The sequence below is a fragment of the Fukomys damarensis genome, unplaced genomic scaffold, assembly GCF_012274545.1.
Source record: "Fukomys damarensis isolate Sample0158 unplaced genomic scaffold, DMR_v1.0_HiC HiC_scaffold_17, whole genome shotgun sequence".
In the NCBI taxonomy this organism is placed as follows: Eukaryota; Metazoa; Chordata; class Mammalia; order Rodentia; family Bathyergidae; genus Fukomys; species Fukomys damarensis.
Genome location: NW_022900929.1, coordinates 78,007,866 through 78,028,262, shown reverse-complemented (window position 1 = coordinate 78,028,262; position 20,397 = coordinate 78,007,866). Strand labels below are relative to the sequence as shown.

The window sequence follows — 20,397 nt, the reverse complement described above, 5'->3', positions numbered from 1 at the left end:
GGACAGGACCGGGACGGACCCGCGGAGCGCTTTCTGGGAGACACCAGTGGGCGGTGCCAGGCCGTTGCTAGGGTGGTTGCTGGGGCCGCGCGCTGCGCAGGCGCGGAGCGAAGGTAACGGTCGGGTACGCCGGCGGGCTGAGCTAGACTGAAGTGGCCGCTGGCGGTGCTGTGATGAGAATTTGGTCCGGTTACTTTTGTGAGCTCTGTTCAGTTTTGCGCGTGCCTTATAGTAATTACAAAAGCCACCTGAAACGAAACATTGTAGGTGGGTAAATTGTGAAGCTAATTCTGGTGCCCCAGCCCCAAAGAAGCCCAAAGGGAAGGAGCGCGTGTCTGCAGGTGTAAGAGTTAGAGTCAAATACTGAATGGTGAGCTGTGGTTTTAGCAAGCGGGGCCTAAAGGACAGGACCCTGCTCTGGCAAGTGTAATCCATAAGATACAACGTGAATACTTTAACAAATGGTAAGGATTTCCACAAGAGAAAATTTGTGGTGACGGGTTAGGACGATAGTCTTCAACTGCAGAGGGTAGTGTGTAGGATGCAGTCGGGGAGGGCCCCTGAGCAAGGACATCTAAGGAAAACTACACTTTTTAGATAGTAAAGTAACGCAGAGTGGAAATGTCAGTGCGTGGCACTTAGAATAAAGTTAGGCGTTGCTTTATAGAACGTTTAATTCTACAGATGTGCATGTGCGTGCACTGCTTTGTGTCTGTAAAATGTATTTCTTGTACAGTACTCTGAAAAGTTTGACAGTCACTGATTTAGGGGGAGGATGAACTTTGTAGGTAGAGAAAGCAGCAGTGACAAAGTCTGTAAGCCATAAATAGTTCATGCCCACTTCCTTTTTAAATTGAGCTCTTAGTTGTATCAAAGCAGTTCAGTGGCACAGATTAAAAGTACTTGAGTGTATTTACTAGAGTACTAAAACGCGGCAGCTTGAAACAACCATTTTGTTATTGGCCGGTTCTGTGGTTAGTAGGGCCAGTAGATCAAAGTTGCTGTGATGCGAGGAAGACCAGGTTTGCTCCTGGTAGCAGAGCTCCTGTCCATAGCCTCTCCATGGAGCTGGAGCTTCCTGCCATGAACTGCCACCTTTTGACCCAGCCTCCAAGATTAACAGTGTTACTTTGAGAATTTGAAATGGAGCTTTCAAAATTAGGATTTTTAAATTAAGAAGTTTCTGCACACAAAGGAAACAATCACTAGAGTAAAGAGATAACCTCCAGAGTGGGAAAAAAATATTTTGCCAGCTATTCCTGGGGCAGAGGACTAATATCTAGAATATATAAAGAACTGAGAAACATTAGACCCCCCCAATAAAAGACCCAGTTAAAAATGGACAACTGAAATGAATAGACTGTTCTCAGGAGAAGTACAAATGGCCAATAAATACATGGAAAAAATATCAGTGTGTAGATTTCTCAGAAAACTAAAACTGGACATTCCATTTGACCCAGCTGTTCTTCTAGGTATGGTCCCAAAAGAATTAGAAGACAACATGTTACAGTGATATACACATACCCATTTGTGTAGCAGCACAATTCATAATAGCTAGAATTTGGAGTGGCCCTGTATATCTATCAACATGTGAATGGATAAAGAAAATGTGGTTTTTACGCAATGTACCACTGCTGTGCCATAAAGAAGGATAAACTTGAGTCATTTGTAGGAAAATGGGTGCACCTTGAGACCATAATGCTAAGTGAAGTAGAACAGACACAGAGGTTAAATATTCGCATGGTTTCTCTTGAGAAACCCATAATATAAATAAAGAGCAAAATAAAAGGTAGATAATAGGAAGTAGGGAGATAGATCTTTTGCAAAAGGGAAGGGAACCGAGAGATGGAGGCAAGGAGTCAGAGGGGATGAAAAAGAATTAGAACATGTTGTGTATATGTGCCAGTGCCCCGTGAGGAATATAATCATTATGTACTTCAAGCAATGCTAATAAAAAATAAAAATTAAAAAGATGTTTAAAGCTAAGCTATTTCTCCAGCTTCCACATTCTGAGAGCAATAACTGCTATTCCCAACCCTGGCACCAAAGGAAGTTTCAACAGAAGCAGACTTGCTGTATTTTCTGGGCATGCCAATGGGCCAGAACATCTTCCTGTGTGGGGTGGGGGTTCCCTCCCAATTTGGGTAAATTGTGAATAAACTCACTTTTCCATTTTTATGCTCTTTACTTTTACTCTTGTTGGGGCCCAGGTAAACAAATGTAGATAATCAGGGCCCAGATCCAGGTCTTTGGCCAGGCTTCCGGTAAGACTTTTCCTCACATTCTTTTGCCTACAGGTGAGAAGCCAAGGCCTGGTCACTTAAAGGAGAGGAGACAATCAAAAGATTGTCAAAGAATTTGTAGCCATTTTTTAAAAAGCCAATTTAGTGAATCTAGTGCTCTAACAAAACCCCAGCTATCAGTGGTTTAATAAAATAAACATTTCTAAAATAAAGATCCAATATGAATGTCCCTAATCAGATGAAATGTTAGACTCAAGGATACAGATTTCCTTGTTTTTAGTAGTTCTAATGTTCTTTTGAATATTTCTTCTGTTATTTATTCCATATGTCTAAATATGCTTATATTGCAATTTCTTCATTTTTCAATTTTAGACATTATCCACTGACTTTTTCCTTTGGAAGACAACGATATAATTGGTTCTTTTATAATACCACCCCCAACCTTGTCTCCCTATTCACACAACTTTTCTTGGTGCCTTCATCTGTCAGTATAGTGATAGAATAGTTGTAGGTTAAAAAATTTAGTGTTGGGCTGGGGATTTGGCTCACTGATTCTGCCTCCTGCCTCGCAAGCGTAAGGAGCTGACTTTGATCCCCATTAACTTTTAATATAACCTTTTGGTTTCCTTAATTATAATTATTAGTAATTTGTCCTTGTTCTACAAAATCATAAAATATCACAGTCAAAGACATCAGTTGATCTAGCAGATTGGGTTTCCTTCTAGAGCATTTTGACCTCTACACTATTAGTATGGGTTGTTTTCACCAATTCGGTACTGCTCTCCTGTGTTGGATCCCTTTTTCTCCTTTGTCAGTGTTTAATCCTTTCTTTTTATGAACAAGCTTCCTCCAGAACCTTCCTGGGAAAATGCAAATGAGATTGTGTGAGACGGAGAAACACCCCACCAGATAGGTCAACTATGTCAACATCCTAATTTCCAGAACTCATGTGTTATCTTATATGGCAAAATAAATGGCATCTCTAATTAAGGATCTTAAAATTGGAAAACTGCCCTGGGTTACCTGGATGGCCTCCCATCCAGGCTTAATAAGAGAGAGAAAAGAGGTCAGAGAGGGGAGAATATTCTATCTACACTGCTGGTTTGGAAGTTAGAAAGAATCATGAGCAAAAGAATGCAGGGTTCTGCTGGAAGCTGGAAAAGACCAGGAAGCAGATTCTTCCCCAGAGCCTCGGAGAGAATAGTCCTGCTGACCTAACCAACTTCAGGGTTCTGGCTGCTGGAGCTGAAAGACAGTAAATTTGTGTTGGTGTAAGCCTTTAAGTGTAGTAATTTGTTACAGCTGTATGAAATACTATGGAAAGAAATGATGACTCTTTTAGTAACTTGTGGATGTTAAAAATGCCACACATCTCTCATATTTGAATTATAATTGAAAGTCATTCTCCTGAAATAATCTAAATTCTTCTCTTTTCCCCTTTGATTCTTGTTTTAATATTTTTGTTCTAGTTTCTAGAAGCTTTTTCCAGCCCCTTTTCGCATAAAGTCTTTTGACTATACCGTGATATTTCTACTTTACATTTTTTCTTACTGTCCATTTACAATATGCTGCTTTGGTTTCAGGGATGCATTCATTGTCTTATTGTAGTTCTTAAGAATCTTAAGGATTTAAAAAAAGTCTTCTGTTCCCTACATTGTTTGTATATTTCCAGATGTTGTTTTTAGTCTTTTTTAAAAAAATTATCTTTTCTTACTATCTTTGTTTTAATAGTCATTCCTTAGATCTCTAGTGATCTTTGGCTTTCTATTCATACTGGAGAATAAGGGTAAAAGTGATGATAGTTCCCTTTGTCTGAATAGCAGTTAACTTCATATTAGAGCAATTTTATCACTGAGGCTTTCTCCAACATCTACAGAAGAACAGAGAGTAAGGAAATCAGAAGGAGAAATCAATAAAATTGAAAACAAATGTGCACTATACAGAAAAGAATAAAAGCCAAAACTGGATCTTTGAACAAATAAATACAATTGATAAACATTAAGATACACTGACCAAAAAACAGACAAAACTCAAAGTATAAATATCAGAAATGAAACATGATCATGGGCCTTAAAACAGTAAAAATAATAACAGCACATTAAGAATAAATATTTATTTCAAAATATTTGACATTTAAGTGTTTTATTTTCTTTCAAAAACAGTTTACCAAAGTGGATACAAGGAATAATAGAATGTCTGAGTTATACTGTATTAATTTTGATAAATTGTATTAGTCTTCTCAGGCTGTCAGCTTTTATTATTAGCTGCAGAGCTCTGCCCAGGCCACCACAGAACAGATGGTTTAAATAGCAGACAATTTACTTTTTCACTGTTCCAATGGCCAGAATTTCAAGAGCAAGGCGACATCAGGGTTGGTTTCTGGTAAAGCCTCCCTTCCTGGCTTGAAACCCACAGCCTTCGCCCCATGTCCTCTCACAGCTGTTTTCCTGTAGTGGTAGAGGCCAGAGGAAGGGAGAGAGAGTGAGAGTGGGCTCTGGTGTCTCTTCTAACAGGACATCATATACTCTAGAGTCCACCTTTGTCACCTCATTTAACCTACACAATGTGATAAAAAACTATAGTGAATGTTTGACCTTTTTAAAAAATGTATTTCACTAAAAGACATTAGTCCTCAGAATCTCCCTTTCACTTCGGACACACTTCTCCTGTCACTGCCTCTTTCTGACGCAGCTCTGGAAGTCCTCTTTTGTGAGTGTCTTTAGTTGTGCTGTCATGGCAGCCTCAATATCCTGAATCAATTCAGAATGTTTTCCTTTCATGGTTATTCTTACTTCGGGGAAGAGCCAAAAGAACATGGTGCCAGATCTGGTGAATAAGGTGGAGGAGGACACCATCATGTTCTTATTTGCCAGAAATTGCTGTGCCAGAAGCAGTGTGTGACACGGAGCTCTGTCATGATGAGGATAAAACTGTTCCATTTCTCGGGCCATTTTCTGCACACATCATTTCTTTTCTTTTTCTTCTTCTTTTTTTTTGTGCACACATCATTTCTTAAATGCTCTAATAAACCCTTAGAACATTCAGAATTCACCATGGCATTTCTGGGTACAAACTCAGCTTGCACAATTCCATCGTGGAAAAAAGACAATCAACATTATCATGATACTAAATCTTGATGTATGCTCTTTTTTTCCTCATGAGAATTGAGAGATTTTTTTCACTGAGAACTCTGAATCTTTGTCTCAGGATCATAGCCATAGACCCAAATTTCATTTCCCATGATGACATTTCTTAATAAGTTGGAATCTGAAGTAGAACAATAGCCTAACTCCAATGAAATACGTTGTTCATGATCCATGATTTATGGCACATTTCAAACAAGACCTACTCACATCTAGTTCACAACTGCACAGAACAAGTTGAAACTTATTTCAACACACTATTGGACAGAAATGTGCTGTTTCCTGTGCTGAAATGGCTGCCTTCCTGTTGGATAGGTTCTCAGCAGCATCATTCACCATGCATTTTGATCACAACTTGTGATTACCTCCTCAAAGTCTCCATCTCCATATAGTCACATTGAACTAAAATGAACTAGAAAGTATTCCCTTTTCTCTATTTTCTGCAAGAGTATGTATAGAGTTGGCCTGATTTTTTTCCTTAAAATGTTAATAGAATTTACTGGTAAGGCTGTTTGTACTTGGAGTTTGCTTCGTGCGATTTTTTTGTTATAAATTCAATCTTTAACATGGTATAGTCACGTGTTGCATAATTATGGGGATAGATTCTGAGAAACGTATCACTGGGCTACTTTGTCGTGCCAACTTCATCCTGTACTTAAACAGATCCAGATGGTATAGCATACCGTACCCCCGGGCATACGGCATTGTATGTGTTAGGCTTCTATGACTGGCAGGACGTTAGGCTTGCTTGCAGTAGCATCACCACATGCGTGAGTAGTGCATTCTGTTACAGTGTCCCAACAGCTGCAGCATCACTAATGATAACAAGTTTTCTGCTCTGTTGTAACGTTAAGTGTACCACCATTGAATATGTGGTCCTCTGGGCACCAAAACACGTTATGTAGCATATTGCTGTCATTACCTTAGTAGGTAACTAAGAAAAAAATGTGTCCACAGAAACACTTGTATGCCACTTTCAAAGCAGCTTATTTCCCTAATAGCTCAACTCAATTCTGGAAGCAAACCAAATATATTCACACACACACACACACACACACACACACAGAATGTTACAAAAAATGCAAATTAAAATTATAATATACCACTACAGGCCCACTAGAATTTCTAAATTTTAAAAAATTGACAATACTGAATCTACCATACCAAAAAGTATTGCATTCTTAGTTAAGAACATAGAGTTACTAGAAATATCATAAATTTCTGTTTAGAATGAAAATGAGTACAACCACTTTGGAAAGCTATTTGGAAAACAATATGCAGCAAAGCCGACCCAGCAATCCCTCTGTTATCTATCAAGTGTACCAGAAGACACAAAAGATGTTCATACTGACTTGATTCATAATAACAGATGAATAGAAAATGACTCAAATGTCCATTAAAAGTAGAGTGGATAGAGAAAGTTCGGTTATATTACACAACAGAGTTACACAACAGTGCCAGACACCAATACAATCCAATACAATCCCAGGAAATAGCGTGGGTGAATCTTGCAGACAATACCACTTGCAGACGTCAAGAGTGTTTGTGTTGGTTATTCTGATTACACAATATTCATGGTAGGCATAACTTATCTAAGAGTGGTAGAAGTGAGAATTATACTTACATTTGGAAGAACAAATGACTGGAAAAGAACAGTAGGTTACTTTGGGTTACCGCCTATTTCTAGATTTTAATTTGCCTGTCCATGTGGAAACATTTGTTAAAAAGTCATTAATCCATCTATGTAGTGCTATTGGCTGTATATGTGTTTTACCGTAATGTAAGGGCTAAGAAACAGAAATGAATTTCATAGACACATATGACTTGGAAAAAATCAGCAATAAATAAATGATTATTATGTTAATATTGTGACTGAAAGCATAAAGTGATTTTTATAAAGGAATTAAGGCAATTAATAGATATAGATGACAATGAAAGAGAAGAGCCTAATATAATTCATACTTCAAACCTGGATGATAACAAAACCTTTGCAATAAAAATCAAAACAATGAGTAAAGACTTATTCCAAGAGATGATCATAAATTGTGCTTTGAACATACTAATTTGGTGTGAAAAATACCTAAATATAAAATATTTATACTCAAATCTTCCATGAATCTGTAGAAAAAAATCTTTGAAGTCATTATTATGAATAAAAATTACAAAATAATTACACAAAAAATCATGCATTAGAGATTACCACATCTTTGAATTACAATCGACACTGGTATGTTAAAGACATTATAAAATTATTATAATTTTTTATCCCAAGATAAATCCTACTTGAATATGACATACTTTTTATGTCTCTCTGGATTCAATTTACCAATAATTTGTTACAGATTTTAAAATCTATTTTCTCATGGAATACTGATTTATAATTTTTTGTAATATTTTTGTCAGAGTTTGTTATCAAAATTACACTTGCTTCATAAAATGTGCCTGCCTCTATTTCTAAGATGGTTAAGGTTAAATTGGCTTGCCCCTTCTTCCTCTCTTTCTTTCTCTTTCTGTCTCTGTCTCTCTTTCCTTTCTTTCTTTCTGTCTGTCTGTCTGTCTTTTTTGCATGCTATAACTGTCCAGACCTGGAATTTCTTGATGAAAAGAATTTAAATTATGAATTCAAAATGTCTAAGAAAATATATAGTGATAATAAGGTTGACCATGCCTGTTTTTATTTTTTATTGCTTTTTATTTCAATAATTTTTCATTTCATTTAGGTCACAATTTGTTGATATAAAGTTTTTAATTATATGCCCTTTGCTCTTATATATATAGGATCTGTGATCATATCAGCTTTCTCATTTTCTGATATTGGTCATTTATATTTCTTTTAAATTCACTTCTAAGGATTTATCAATATTTTCATATTTTCAAACACTGACTTTAATTTGTTGATTTCTGTGTTTTTGTATTCTAATTTATTGATTTGTGTTCATATCTTTATTATTTCTATGTATTTTTTGAATCTTTTAGGGTTTTAGCTTCCTAAGCACTTTAAAATAAATGTTTTCTTCTAAGCACAGCTTTACTTACATGCCACAAATATTGATATGCATTTTCATTACCTTTATCATTCAGTTAGAAAATATTTTTAACATTCCTTATTACTTTCTTTTAAGCCAAATATTATTTAGAAATACTTAATAAAGATTTTATGAATATCTTTACATTATTGTGTCTGTTTTAATTCTATCAGAGTCACAGAACATGCTCTAAATTTCAAATAATTTTAAAAATTAAAAATTATTTTATGGTACAGCCTAGGTCCACTTGGCACTGTGTTTCCTTAGTAAGACTATGTCCTGTAGTTGTGAGGGGTAGTTCTATAAATATCAGTTGGGTTAAATTGCTTTATAATGTTGCTGAAATCTCATTTGTGCATACTTTACTCATCACTTACACAGGTAAATGTATCAGATCTCCAACTATAAATATGATTTCGTTTTTCCCTTGAGATTTATCAATTTCTAATGTATTTACCTTGGACTTTGTTATTAGATACACAAACACTTAGCTTAGTTATTCCTAGCTTACTATTAGAGTTTGGATGGTTTTGCAGTTTGCATTGTTTCTTTTCTAGGATTCCCCCATATCTTCAAGCACTAATATCCAACCTATATTGTAAAGTCTAACATGTTTAGAGTAGTTGCTTTAAAGCCCTTGTATGATAATTATAATAACTCTTTTCTTAGTTCATTAGTTTATATCAATCAAATGTTTTCCCTGGATTCTAACCCCCCATAGACACTACCCTTCCTGTGTCATTTTTTCCCCAGTTCTGGAAGTTAAAGCCAGGACCTTTGCAGTGAGCTACATCCCCAGGCTTGGTTGGTTGGTTGGTTTGGGTTTTGGTTTTGGTTTTGGGATTTTGTTTTCTTTGGTACATGTTTACAGTGCATGCACTTTACAGTCATCTTAGGGAATGTGTACATGTATATAATATAGCTTGGTTCTTCTTAAAATCCCTTTTCTCTCCCCCTTCCTCCCTCCTCCTATTAATTCCCTTTTCCCATTTTTATCCTTGTTGATATTATTAATCTTAGCCCATATTTATGGCATATGCTGTTTATATTCATTGAGGCTACTAGATTCCTGTACATGACATATCCTTCTTCTCCTTCCTTCTCTTTCTGCTCCCCTTGGTCTCTGGACCCCTTTCCATCCCTTTGTCTCCTGTCCATTCTTTATTGTGTTCTTTGTACTTTGTCTTACTCACATGAGCAATAGCATACAGGCTTGTGTGTCTGATATATTTCATACAACATCATTTCCTGGTGCATCCATTTTCCCTCAAAAGTCTTGAATTTGTCCTTCATTATAGCTGGTTAATATTCCATTATGTATAGAAGCCATATTTTCTTTATCCAATCATTGATGGCTAGGTATACAGGCTGCTTCCACGAATTAGCTCTTCTGATTGGGCTGCTATAAACATTGGCATGAATATATCACTGTAATATGATGTGTTTAGCTCTTTGGGGAGGATAGCCCAGAAGGGGGATAGTTGGGCCATATGGATTTTCTAATGTCCGGTCTTTGAGGAATCTCCACAGTGATTCCCATAATGGTGGTACTAGTTTATATCCCCATCAAAAGTATAGGAAGTTTCCTTTTTGTCACAGCCATGCCAGCATTTGTTACCTTTTTACTTCTTGATGATTGCCATTCTCTGTGGTGTAAGATGAAATCTTGGCATTGTTCTAATTTACGTTTCTCTAATGGCCAGAGATGTGGGGTTTTGTAGGGGGAGGGGTCACTAAGTTGCTAAATTGCTCAGGCCAGGCTCTAACTTTCAATCCTCTTGCCTCAGCCTCCCAAGTGTCAGATGACGGGAGTGGCTTTGCAATTGTTTTGTTATGTGTTGGGCCAAGGTAGCAAACACTGTGGAGACCAAAATTTAATTTTGTTTAATTTTCAGAGGGCACAAGCCTTTTTCTTTTTTGGGCATTTAATACGAGAGAGGCTGTTTCCTTAGAGTTCTCTTAAAGTTGAAGATTAGAGATCACGGTGGTTAACTCAAAGCTACCATTTATATCTTGTCAATATTTGAACTGGGAGAATTTTGGACTAAAAGTTTTGATATTTTTGGTTCATGAATGGGGTCAATTTTGGCTGTGCCCCAGAACCTAAGAACTACACGCAGGTATTGACCAGGACAGGTTTTCCCTTTCCAGTCCCTGTCTCTACAGCTGTTTGTCAGTGTGAGGTTTGCAGGTAAGGGGAAGGGGTTGCTGGGCCGTCTGTAGCCTTGGTCTGGACATCTCTTCAGTTTGTCACCCTGACTCACACTGACACCCAAGGCCCAGCAGCTCTCTCTTCACCTCCACAGGTTCACTGCACCATGGCGGGCCAACGGAAGTATCACCAGACATACAAAGCTGGCTCCTGGGTAAGCAAGCTGTTGGCATTATACTCACTCACAAAGCCATCTTTCCTCTCAGGATTTCAGGTTGTCAGACTTTGCAGGCAGGGCTGGATAACTGGGCTTGCAGCCTCTGCAGCTGCCCCAAGCCTTGTGCATCATGATGGTGAGTACTCTGATGTCACCATCTTCAAGTTCTTAACAATTTTTGAACAAAGGAGTCTTCATACAGTATGTAACTGTCCGTGTTTACTGGCATCTGCTGATTGCCATTAAACACAGAAAAGTATGATTTTTATTTCATTCAAGTTTTTCCTGTTGTTACAATAGAGAATTAGTCTATAGTTCATTAAAAGCAGAGATCTGTGTCATGTAGGCCTCACCTCCTTTTTACTTTACCTCAAAGAACTTTGGAATTTATATTGAAATTACCTGGAACTTCTCTATGCAAAATTCATTTCCATGATTCATTTTCCTGATTCCCTTTAATTGAAATGTGGGTATTTTCAGTTTGTACCCTAAGTGGACAACCGTTACAAGAAACAAAGTCAGCTCTTAAATTGTTTTAATTAGGCTCCTTTACATTCTGTGAATTTTAAAAAATAATGCTAGTTCCTTCTAGTCAGATGGCCACACTCAGTGTCCCTGAAGATGTTGGATCATGGGCATATTTCTGTGCGTTCCACATCTCCCACTTCTCCCCCATTTCAGTTTGACCAGCCCTCCAACTCCATTCTCTCCATACAATTTCCTTGGCAACTATATTCACCTATGCTTCTGCCTGAAGACTTACTTCCCATAGTGGTTGTCACATGTATCCTTTATGTTATTATTGTTTATTTACTTATATTCTTCATATATTTTTGAACAATATTAAGAGTGAAATACTCCTTTCAACCACAAATGTGTAATTACTTATACAGAGCATAACCCAGATATTTTACAATGTTGTCTACTTTATACATTGGTGTAAAATATGTGTTTTAGTAAATAAAAATGTGACACAATCTCTTCAGCCACGTCATCCTGGCTTTTAGGATATAGAATTCTGAATTCCTCTTTTCTAAATTTCTGGCTTTTTATTCTCTAGAAATGTTGTTGTTATTATTATTTATCAAATACCTATATGTTTCTCACATTCATCTATTCATTTTTCATGAATTTATGCACATGGCGAATCTCATAGATTACAAGACAACCACTGTGTGAAATGTAGACAATTCAGCAATAATTGCCCCATAGCGTCAGTCCTCATGGCGGTATAACTTGGCTTTGTATTACCTTGGGGAAACTCTTTATCTTAAGTAGCAGCTAAATAGGCCAAGAAGGGTTGGGACAGATGTTCCTCTGTCTAAGCAAAAAGAAGAATGTGTTCAAAGTCTCTCAAGAAAGAAGGAGCAAGTTCAGGCTTGACTAAAATTAATATGTTCTCAACTCACAAAGAAACTACAAAAAAATTAAAATGGGATTATTACTTATTAGACTGAGGCAGTCTAATGCTTAAGTTGCTTCCACCATTTCACTACTGTGGCCTTTTAAAATACTTCATCAGCAAAAAGAGTGTGTTATCATATTTTGGGCTCTTCTACGATAGCTCCCCCCAAATTTGAAATTCTCATAGGAAATTAGAATGAAGGACATTCAGCAAGAATCATGTGGACTAGAGGCAATGTGTAAGAGGAAAGCCTTTTATAGAATTTGATTTAGAGGAGAAAATTTAGGTATTAATCTCTGTTCCTTTTCAAATTGCAGGATCTTTGCAAAGTGAATGTTTCATAATGTCATAGATCTGAAAATTATAATTTCAGTATCATATTTTAAGTAAATTATGTATAAATATTATAATCTAAATTTATGTCAATAAACAATACTAATTGTGCTTCATTAGAAAATGCAGGAACCTCCAAAAAGCATTGAAGAATTCTTAAAGTTGCAAAATTGGGTGAGTAGGGCATGCTATTTTGTGGGCCAATATATCTTTTTTTAAATGTCAAATACGGAGTTGTTGGCAGCTTAGGAAAAACTGTAAGAACAGAAATTCAAGAAAATAATTTCAGTGTGAGAAGTCTTTGTAAATATTCAATTCATTAGGCTCCTGCTGTAGTCGTTTTTTCTTGTCAGTAGCCTCCTTTTCATATTTAAAACATTTTAGCCCTATGAGGACATTACTGTAATGCCTCAGCTCACAAATGCTTCTGTTTACCAAATGAAGCATTTGGCAAAATTTTGCTTCCATTCGCAAACTCTATCAGGTGAGGAACACAACCCCAGCCATCTTCCCTGCAGGAAGAGAAACATGGCCATCTTGGCAGCCATCTTCCCCAGAATCATGAAATGAATTAAATTCATGAACCAAGGTACCACTGTACTTTTGCTAATATTAGGGATTTTTAATATTAGGGATATATATATATATATATATTTTAAAGAAAATCTGACAATTAGACTTAGTTTACTTATCTACGTGGCACAGCTGAGACAAGTAATTTGGAAAGGCAGTACATCAGTATTCCTGGATTGTTGGATCAGGACACAATAGTCCAAATGTGTGCTCACACTGAAGAGTTACAGTTTCTGTTATTATGCGTAACTACTGGCTCCCTGTGGAGTTACTAGGATTGCTAAGAAGTTGGGCCTGGGTTCTCTGCACTTCCAAGTGTGAAGGGCAGATTTAGTTTGCACTGAGGTAAGTTAGTTAAAGGGCAAGATAAAGATGTCTGTGTAGAAATAAGAAGGCAACTTTTTAAATAAGGCGTTCTTGTATTTTTGATGAATTACATCTATGCAGTTTTGGACATCCCTATTTTTATACATCTATTTTTCATTTCTGTATTTATTTACATGAATGTTTTTCTCTAGTGTTTTTGGAAAAAGATTTCCTTTAGAAGCAAATAGAAAATGAGAATATTCCTAGTTTGCAAAAGTTTATTTTAGTCACTGTAGTAGTGTAAGACCTAAAGTCTCACTTCCACTTCACGGAGCGTGAACAGCCGAAAGGCCTCCACGATGCTGGGCCCTAACACCCAGCGAGGCTCCGGGAACACGACAGAGAACCGAGAAACCCAGGAAGGAACACACCAGCCTAGATGGTAAAGAGACCTTTATTAGTCTGGCCAGACGGCACTCCCGGAGCCAGGTGGCTCAGAGAGGCAACTGCTCAGGGGCTGAGGTACTTTTTATAAGGTTTTTCTAAACAAAGAGTCAGGGAATTCACAGAACAAGACTGCAAACACATTGCTTATCTTATGCAGGAAATGTTCTACGGTCACCTTTTGTCATACCATTTGCCCCTGCACGGGCTGTTAACCAAGGTAGTAATTAGCATATGAAGAAGCACAGTCTGGCCTATTAGCATGGAGTCACTTTAGCCTATTCAAGTCTTACAGTAGAGCCAAATATTTTGAAGTGCTTTTAGGACAAGATTTTTGCAACTATTTTGATTTAAACAGTGATGGAAATGTGCTGCAGCCTAATATCAATATTTGAGGTTTTTCTTTTTTTACTGTCAAGGACAATGATTATAGTTAAAATTAAATGACACTGTAAGACTTAAAAGTCTCACTTCCACTCCACGGAGCGTGAACAGCCGAAAGGGCCTTCACGATGCTGAGTCCTATAGCCCAGCGATGGCTCGGGAGGCAAGACCCAGGGCCTTACTTCCAGAAGCCGTGAACAGCCAAAAAGGCCTCCACGATGCTGGGCCCTAACACCCAGCGAGGCTCCGGGAGCTCGACGGAGAAACGAGAAACCCAGGAGGGAACACACCAGGCTAGATGATAAATAGACCTTTATTAGTCTGCCCAGACGGCACTCCTGGAGCCAGGTCGCTCAGAGAGGCAACTACTCAGGGGCTGAGGTACTTTTTATAAGGTTTTTCTAAACAAAGAGTCAGGGAATTCACAGAACAAGACTGCAAACACATTGCTTATCTTATGCAGGAAATGTTCTACGGTCACCTTTTGTCATACCATTTGCCCCTGCACGGGCTGTTAACCAAGGTAGTAATTAGCATATGAAGAAGCACAGTCTGGCCTATTAGCATGGAGTCACTTTAGCTTATTCAAGTCTTACAACACAACAAATAATGGTGATATTTGGACCATATGTTATACATGTATTATGCTTGGTAATTTCTAACTATTTGAAGCAGAAAATTCACAATTCTTCTGTTTAAGTTGAAAATGATACTAATGAAATGAAGATCATCAGTTTCTTCCAGCCCTTCCCTACACATAGAATAAAATCAAGACCTGTGTCTTCTGTCAGTCATGTTGCCATTGTATCAAAGGACATACTGATATTTCACTGCAGAGGCTGTAATTATTCTCTTCAATTTTTACCAGATAGCGTTTGATAAAACCACATATCCAGCTGTACCATTTTGTCACTTACAAATTTATCCGTAGATGTTTCTTTTTTTTTTCTGGATTTCCCAAGATAATATTCATAATCTGTAGCTTGTTTTTTAAGTCTTTATGGCTCTCCATGGCCAAACTTCTTCTGATATTTGAAAATATCAAGGAATACAAGTAAATATTTCAATTTTGCTTGCTGAACTAAGTTTTGTCTTACAGCCAATGGTAAGAAAGCAATAACTGCTGTGAATTCATTTAAGAAATATTTTTGAGTATCATCTCTGTGCCAACAACATAGACACTCAGCATCCATCAGTGAGTAAAAGCAGGCAGACTTGCCTTCACGATGCTGTCATCTTGCAGAGTTGAGGCACACTGTAAACAAAGGTGTAAAGCAAAAGAGAAATGAGGAACATATTCTAAACTGCCTATCACTTCCTAGAAGGCCTATTTCTGGTTTTGGGGTTTTGTTTTGTTTTTTCTTACAAAATGTGAAGGCAGAGATCGGTGTCTGTACAGTGTTGTATTGGGTAAGGACAGAGGTTCTGGGGCCCAGCTGCCTGTGTCCAAGTCCGGACCCTGCCAGCTCTAGAGCAGCACCTGCAACCGACAGGTCATCTTGTATTGTTTATTTTATCACATCATCTAAGTCCTTTCTATTTTGCCATTTGCTACCATTTCTGCATTTCTTTTGTAATTTAAATATATTATTCTTCCTATTCTTCTCTTCTTCCTCTTCCTATTTTTGTTATGATTCTTTGTACCTATTTCCTTTTAATGATTTCCACATTCTCATCTTTCTGGTGACCAGCTCCTACATTTTCCTCTTGTTGTTCCCTCTTCAGTTCATCACCATTCTACTTTTATTGTAAAATATTTTTGTGTTTTATTTTTATAGCATTCTCTTGTCCTGCTATTGTTACTTCATTGTCAACTGTTGTCTTACACATTCATCCATCTCATTATTTTTATTACCATATCATTTTCAGGTATTTTCTGGACACTGAAAACAGAGTGATGCATAAAATAAACAAAACTCCCTAATTTATGGAATTTCTGTCACTCTCCTTCTAGTCTCTAATGCCTTCCTTCTCTGCACATCACATTTTAACTCCACATTATTGCACTTTTTCTTTCTTCTGAGAAGTACTTCATCTTCTCATAGTATATTAAGGTCCATATTTGTTGATAGACCTGCTAGATTTGTAATCCAGACCTAAGGGGAACTCAGACCTCCACTATAATTTTTCTGAAAGGAACAAAGTTACTTTTATTATAGATTATTTTGAACCTCTTTGCTTTATTCAAGAAATAGCCTGCTTTCTTTTATTTGTTTTCCATTCACTCATCCACCCATTCATTCATTTAAATTCTTCCTTATATCAAAGCTTAAGGTAAGGAGGAGGGGCTACCTAACACTTCTTCTAACCCTGGCCATGCTCTTTATCTTGTTGAAACTCAGTGGTCACTGGGGGCTGGGATGTGCATGAAGGCCTGACCAGTATTCAGTAAACAAAAGCCCTTCTCCAAACTTCGGGAGAGCCCTTTTGTCTATTTACTCTTCCTTTTCTGTCTCTAGTTTTGTACTACCATGTAATCATTTGTGCTTCTGCCATTGCCAAAATTAATTGCTATAATGAAACATAAATACCTAGTCAATTCCTGCTTCCTTGGCCTTGTCTTATGTAAGATAATTGTTTTCTCGAAGTTGTCACTGAGGACCATCATCCTGTATTGGAGAATTGAATTCTGTGGGGAACCGAAATTTCCAGTCCAGTTCTTTGCTCCTTTGGAATGTGAATGCATTCTTTTCCTTTGAATTAATATAAGCACTTTGGACCCTGATGCTTAACCTCTAATTGTGTTGATTTCCCCTGTGGCGGTAATGATATCATTTTTTCCCCCCAGGCAGCTCACCAGCCTATTCATTGCTTACTTTCCTGAGGTCTAGCTACACAATTTGCACGAGTGTGTGTGTGTGTGCATCCATGTGTGTGTGCATGCGCGTGTGTGTGTGTGTGTGTGTGTGCATCCATGTGTGTGTGCATGCGCGTGTGTGTGTGTGTGTGTGTGTGCATCCATGTGTGTGTGCATGCGCGTGTGTGTGTGTGTGTGTGTGTGCATCCATGTGTGTGTGCATGCGCGTGTGTGTGTGTGTGTGTGTGTGCATCCATGTGTGTGTGCATGCGCGTGTGTGTGTGTGTGTGTGTGTGCATCCATGTGTGTGTGCATGCGCGTGTGTGTGTGTGTGTGTGTGTGCATCCATGTGTGTGTGCATGCGCGTGTGTGTGTGTGTGTGTGTGTGCATCCATGTGTGTGTGCATGCGCGTGTGTGTGTGTGTGTGTGTGTGTGTATGCCGAGAAAGGGGCTCCCTGTGTTGTCCAAGCTGGTATTGAATTCACTCTCAGGTGTCTTCCCATCTCAGCCCTCCTGCACGGTTAGGACTACAAGTGTGTGCCTGGACGTTGGCTTGAAATTTATTTTTCCGATGGCACTCAACACACAATATAAAGGATTAGGGAAAGATAGTGATTAGAGGGCTAGCAATTATTCTCTACTGTAAGATGTTATCTACTTCAAGAACATCAACTGGTATCCACTTAATAGCACAACCTCTAAGAATTCAGTAAAAGAATTGGGCTTGTTTAAGCATCATTTTCTGGGTATTGAAGGCTTTGGGCCCCCAGTCAATCCTTTGACTGCCGTTTCTTCAGGTCATGGATGGTCGTCATTCCATCACCATCCTCTCCTGTAAGATGGTTCACACTACACTGCTGTCCGGTTTCTCCAACAGCTTCACTTTCTGCACTAAGGAAAAACAAGTGCTTCTTTTCTTTAACCACTGTTGCCCATAGGGATTACTGCACTTAAGAATAAAATTTATAACCATATCTTCACAGTACAGATCAGAGAATAAGCATAAAAGCAAACAAAAACCCACAATGAGCAATGCATGTGGCTCTTGTCTGCGTGTGCAGCACTGTGAGATCAGTGTCAATGTGTCCATCCCACACACGTGCCACCTTGTTACCCCTTGTGGCCACCACTTTTATTGCTGTTTGTGGACATGCTTACACAGGGGCCTCTGGGCTCTTGCAGCTGCAGGGGAACAGAAGGGAATTTCTTTCCCCCTGGGGATTCTGAATAAACTATAAGTTAGTTGTACATGTGTATTTTGAATGCAACCTGTCAAATGAGATCTGATATGGAAGTTTCCACTTGTGGTGTCAGGTCAGAGTTCAACAAGTTTGGGATCTTGAAGTGTTGCAGATTTCAGATTTTCATACAAGAGCTGCTCAGCCAGTATTCTTTGGAATCTTGAGAGCAAAGACGTGACATCTGCAGGCTGGCATGAAGGGTACATTTTCATAAAGGTTTATACATATTGTAAAATCTTCCCAAATTCCCTTTGGCCTTACTGTTCACTCAGCTGCTCTAACACGCACAAGGTTATATTTTCAAATGCAGCTGTTAATATAAATTGTTGAGGTTTTTCTTCTGAGACTTTATCCTGTGATCTTGTGTTATTATTATGAGACCTTGTCAGGGTTTGGGAGAGGGCACTTATATATCTTCATAATACTCATAATGCCCCAGAGTGGCAAGGGGCCCTAGTTCCCTGAAAATTTATTAAAAATGATGAAATTTTTTCCTCTCTTTCACATTTTTTGCAGGATTATTGGCCCAGAGAAATCAGTTGGCCAGATAATGAAGCGTGGACATACACTCTGAAAAAAATAAAAGAAGATAGTTCCTTTACTTCAGTTTATACTCAGCTATGGAATGACGTCCCCCGGATATTTGAGGCGATCATAATCATGGAGTCAAGATTAAAGGAATGCTCGCTTCTTCTGCAAGACCATGCCTCCATATTGTTTGAGCTGACCAGCATGATTTCCAAGACAAGTAAGCCTTCAGTTTTTACGTGACTAGAGTAATGCTGAGCTGTGGGTGTGTGTTTCTGTGTATTAGTCTATCTGCTGCCTCTGCGTGTTCGTGTAAAGAATGAGATCTCGATGTATAAAATCTTAAAACCAAAAATTATGTCTTATTTTAAGATGGGTCTGATTTTTAGACTTGGCTGAACATAAAAATATGTTGTTCCAAGGAAACTGTTATGAGGGAAACGACTAGAACAGTTACAAACTTCGTTAAACTGGGGTGGAGGGAGCAAAAATCGGAGATAAACTGACATCATGAGAAATAAGCAAGTCCACAGGGTCAGGATAGAAGAACAGAAATCTACAAAACCAGAAGTAATAGGAGTGTGAGTTGATCTACATGGGCTGAGTTGTAGGTTTCTAAGAGTCCTTAGTGTGCAGCTCGAGATCAGTGAATTGAGTGAAAAGTGTATCACAGAGCAGGACAGTGTTTCGTTTTCAGGACTTTTATTCTTGTCAAGTTGTACTGAACTTTATTCTTGTCCATTGTATTGATTAACACTTGCAGGGCAGTTTTAAATACTAATGGCAATTCTTGTCTTATTGATTTAATGGGAATATTTCTCCTATAGAAGCCTTGAAACTGATGATATTGGCTATAATTATAAAGTATTTTTATATATTAAATATATTTGCTAGCTGCAGTCTTTAGTTATTTAATATACTTTCTGGCTTTAGATTTTTCAAAGTCTGCAAATATGCTCACACTAGTATTAAATTCACTCTTACATTTTCATGTTTTAAACATTTTATCAATTTTTAAATTTATGTAAGCCATACATATATATACTCTTGAAGTATATTAGTATATATACCCGATATGTGTATATATGTATATAAACTGTATATACACACATATACATGTATGTGAAATGAATACAAACATTATTCTTTTTGAAAAGAAAAAAATCTACAAAAGAAAAATATGAATATATCTCTTTATAACTTTCTCCTTCTTCTAAAAAGTTTTACATATATTCAGTGTCTTCAAATGTAGAGATCAGAGATTAAAGTCTAAGTTTGTGGCTTGAAAGTCCCCACAGTCTTTCCTTCGGCCATGCACAATAGTATAGCACTTTCCTGAATTTAAGTTAGCTGTGCAACAACAGAAGCTAAGTGTCTGCACTGTCTGAAAAATGCAGGCCTGTCTCGTAGAGATTGGCTGAGATAAAACTTTACATATAGAAATGAGTTCTGTAGACTGTTAGGGACAGAGTATTTCAGAAAAATTAAAGGAAACTGGAGATATAAAATATTTCGAATTTGTTAAGAACATGTCTAATATTATACTTAACAAAATCACTAGTTGATCCCATTAGATAATTTTATTTATAAATTGTAGCAGTATT

General features: G+C 37.6%; 1 protein-coding gene across 22 annotated transcripts in view; it reads left to right on the top strand.

Moving 5' to 3' along the window:
• The first annotated feature begins 41 nt into the window (after positions 1-41).
• The window catches only part of Fam227b (family with sequence similarity 227 member B), a 157,291-nt gene continuing 136,935 nt past the window's right edge, over positions 42-20,397 (top strand). For 17 of the 22 annotated variants that reach the window (XR_002025872.1, XM_019209718.2, XM_010638395.3 and 14 more), the window contains exons 1-4: positions 62-267; positions 10,719-10,778; positions 12,640-12,693; positions 18,782-19,013. Coding sequence is in view for 21 of the 22 variants with exons in the window: in XM_019209718.2 (XP_019065263.1) it covers positions 10,731-10,778; positions 12,640-12,693; positions 18,782-19,013 (334 nt within the window). In the remaining variant the exon portion in view is untranslated. Of the gene's footprint in view, positions 465-10,718; positions 10,779-12,639; positions 12,694-18,781; positions 19,014-20,397 lie in introns of all 22 variants that reach the window. The other 5 variants (XM_033765219.1, XM_033765221.1, XM_033765220.1 and 2 more) reach the window with 5 other exon arrangements.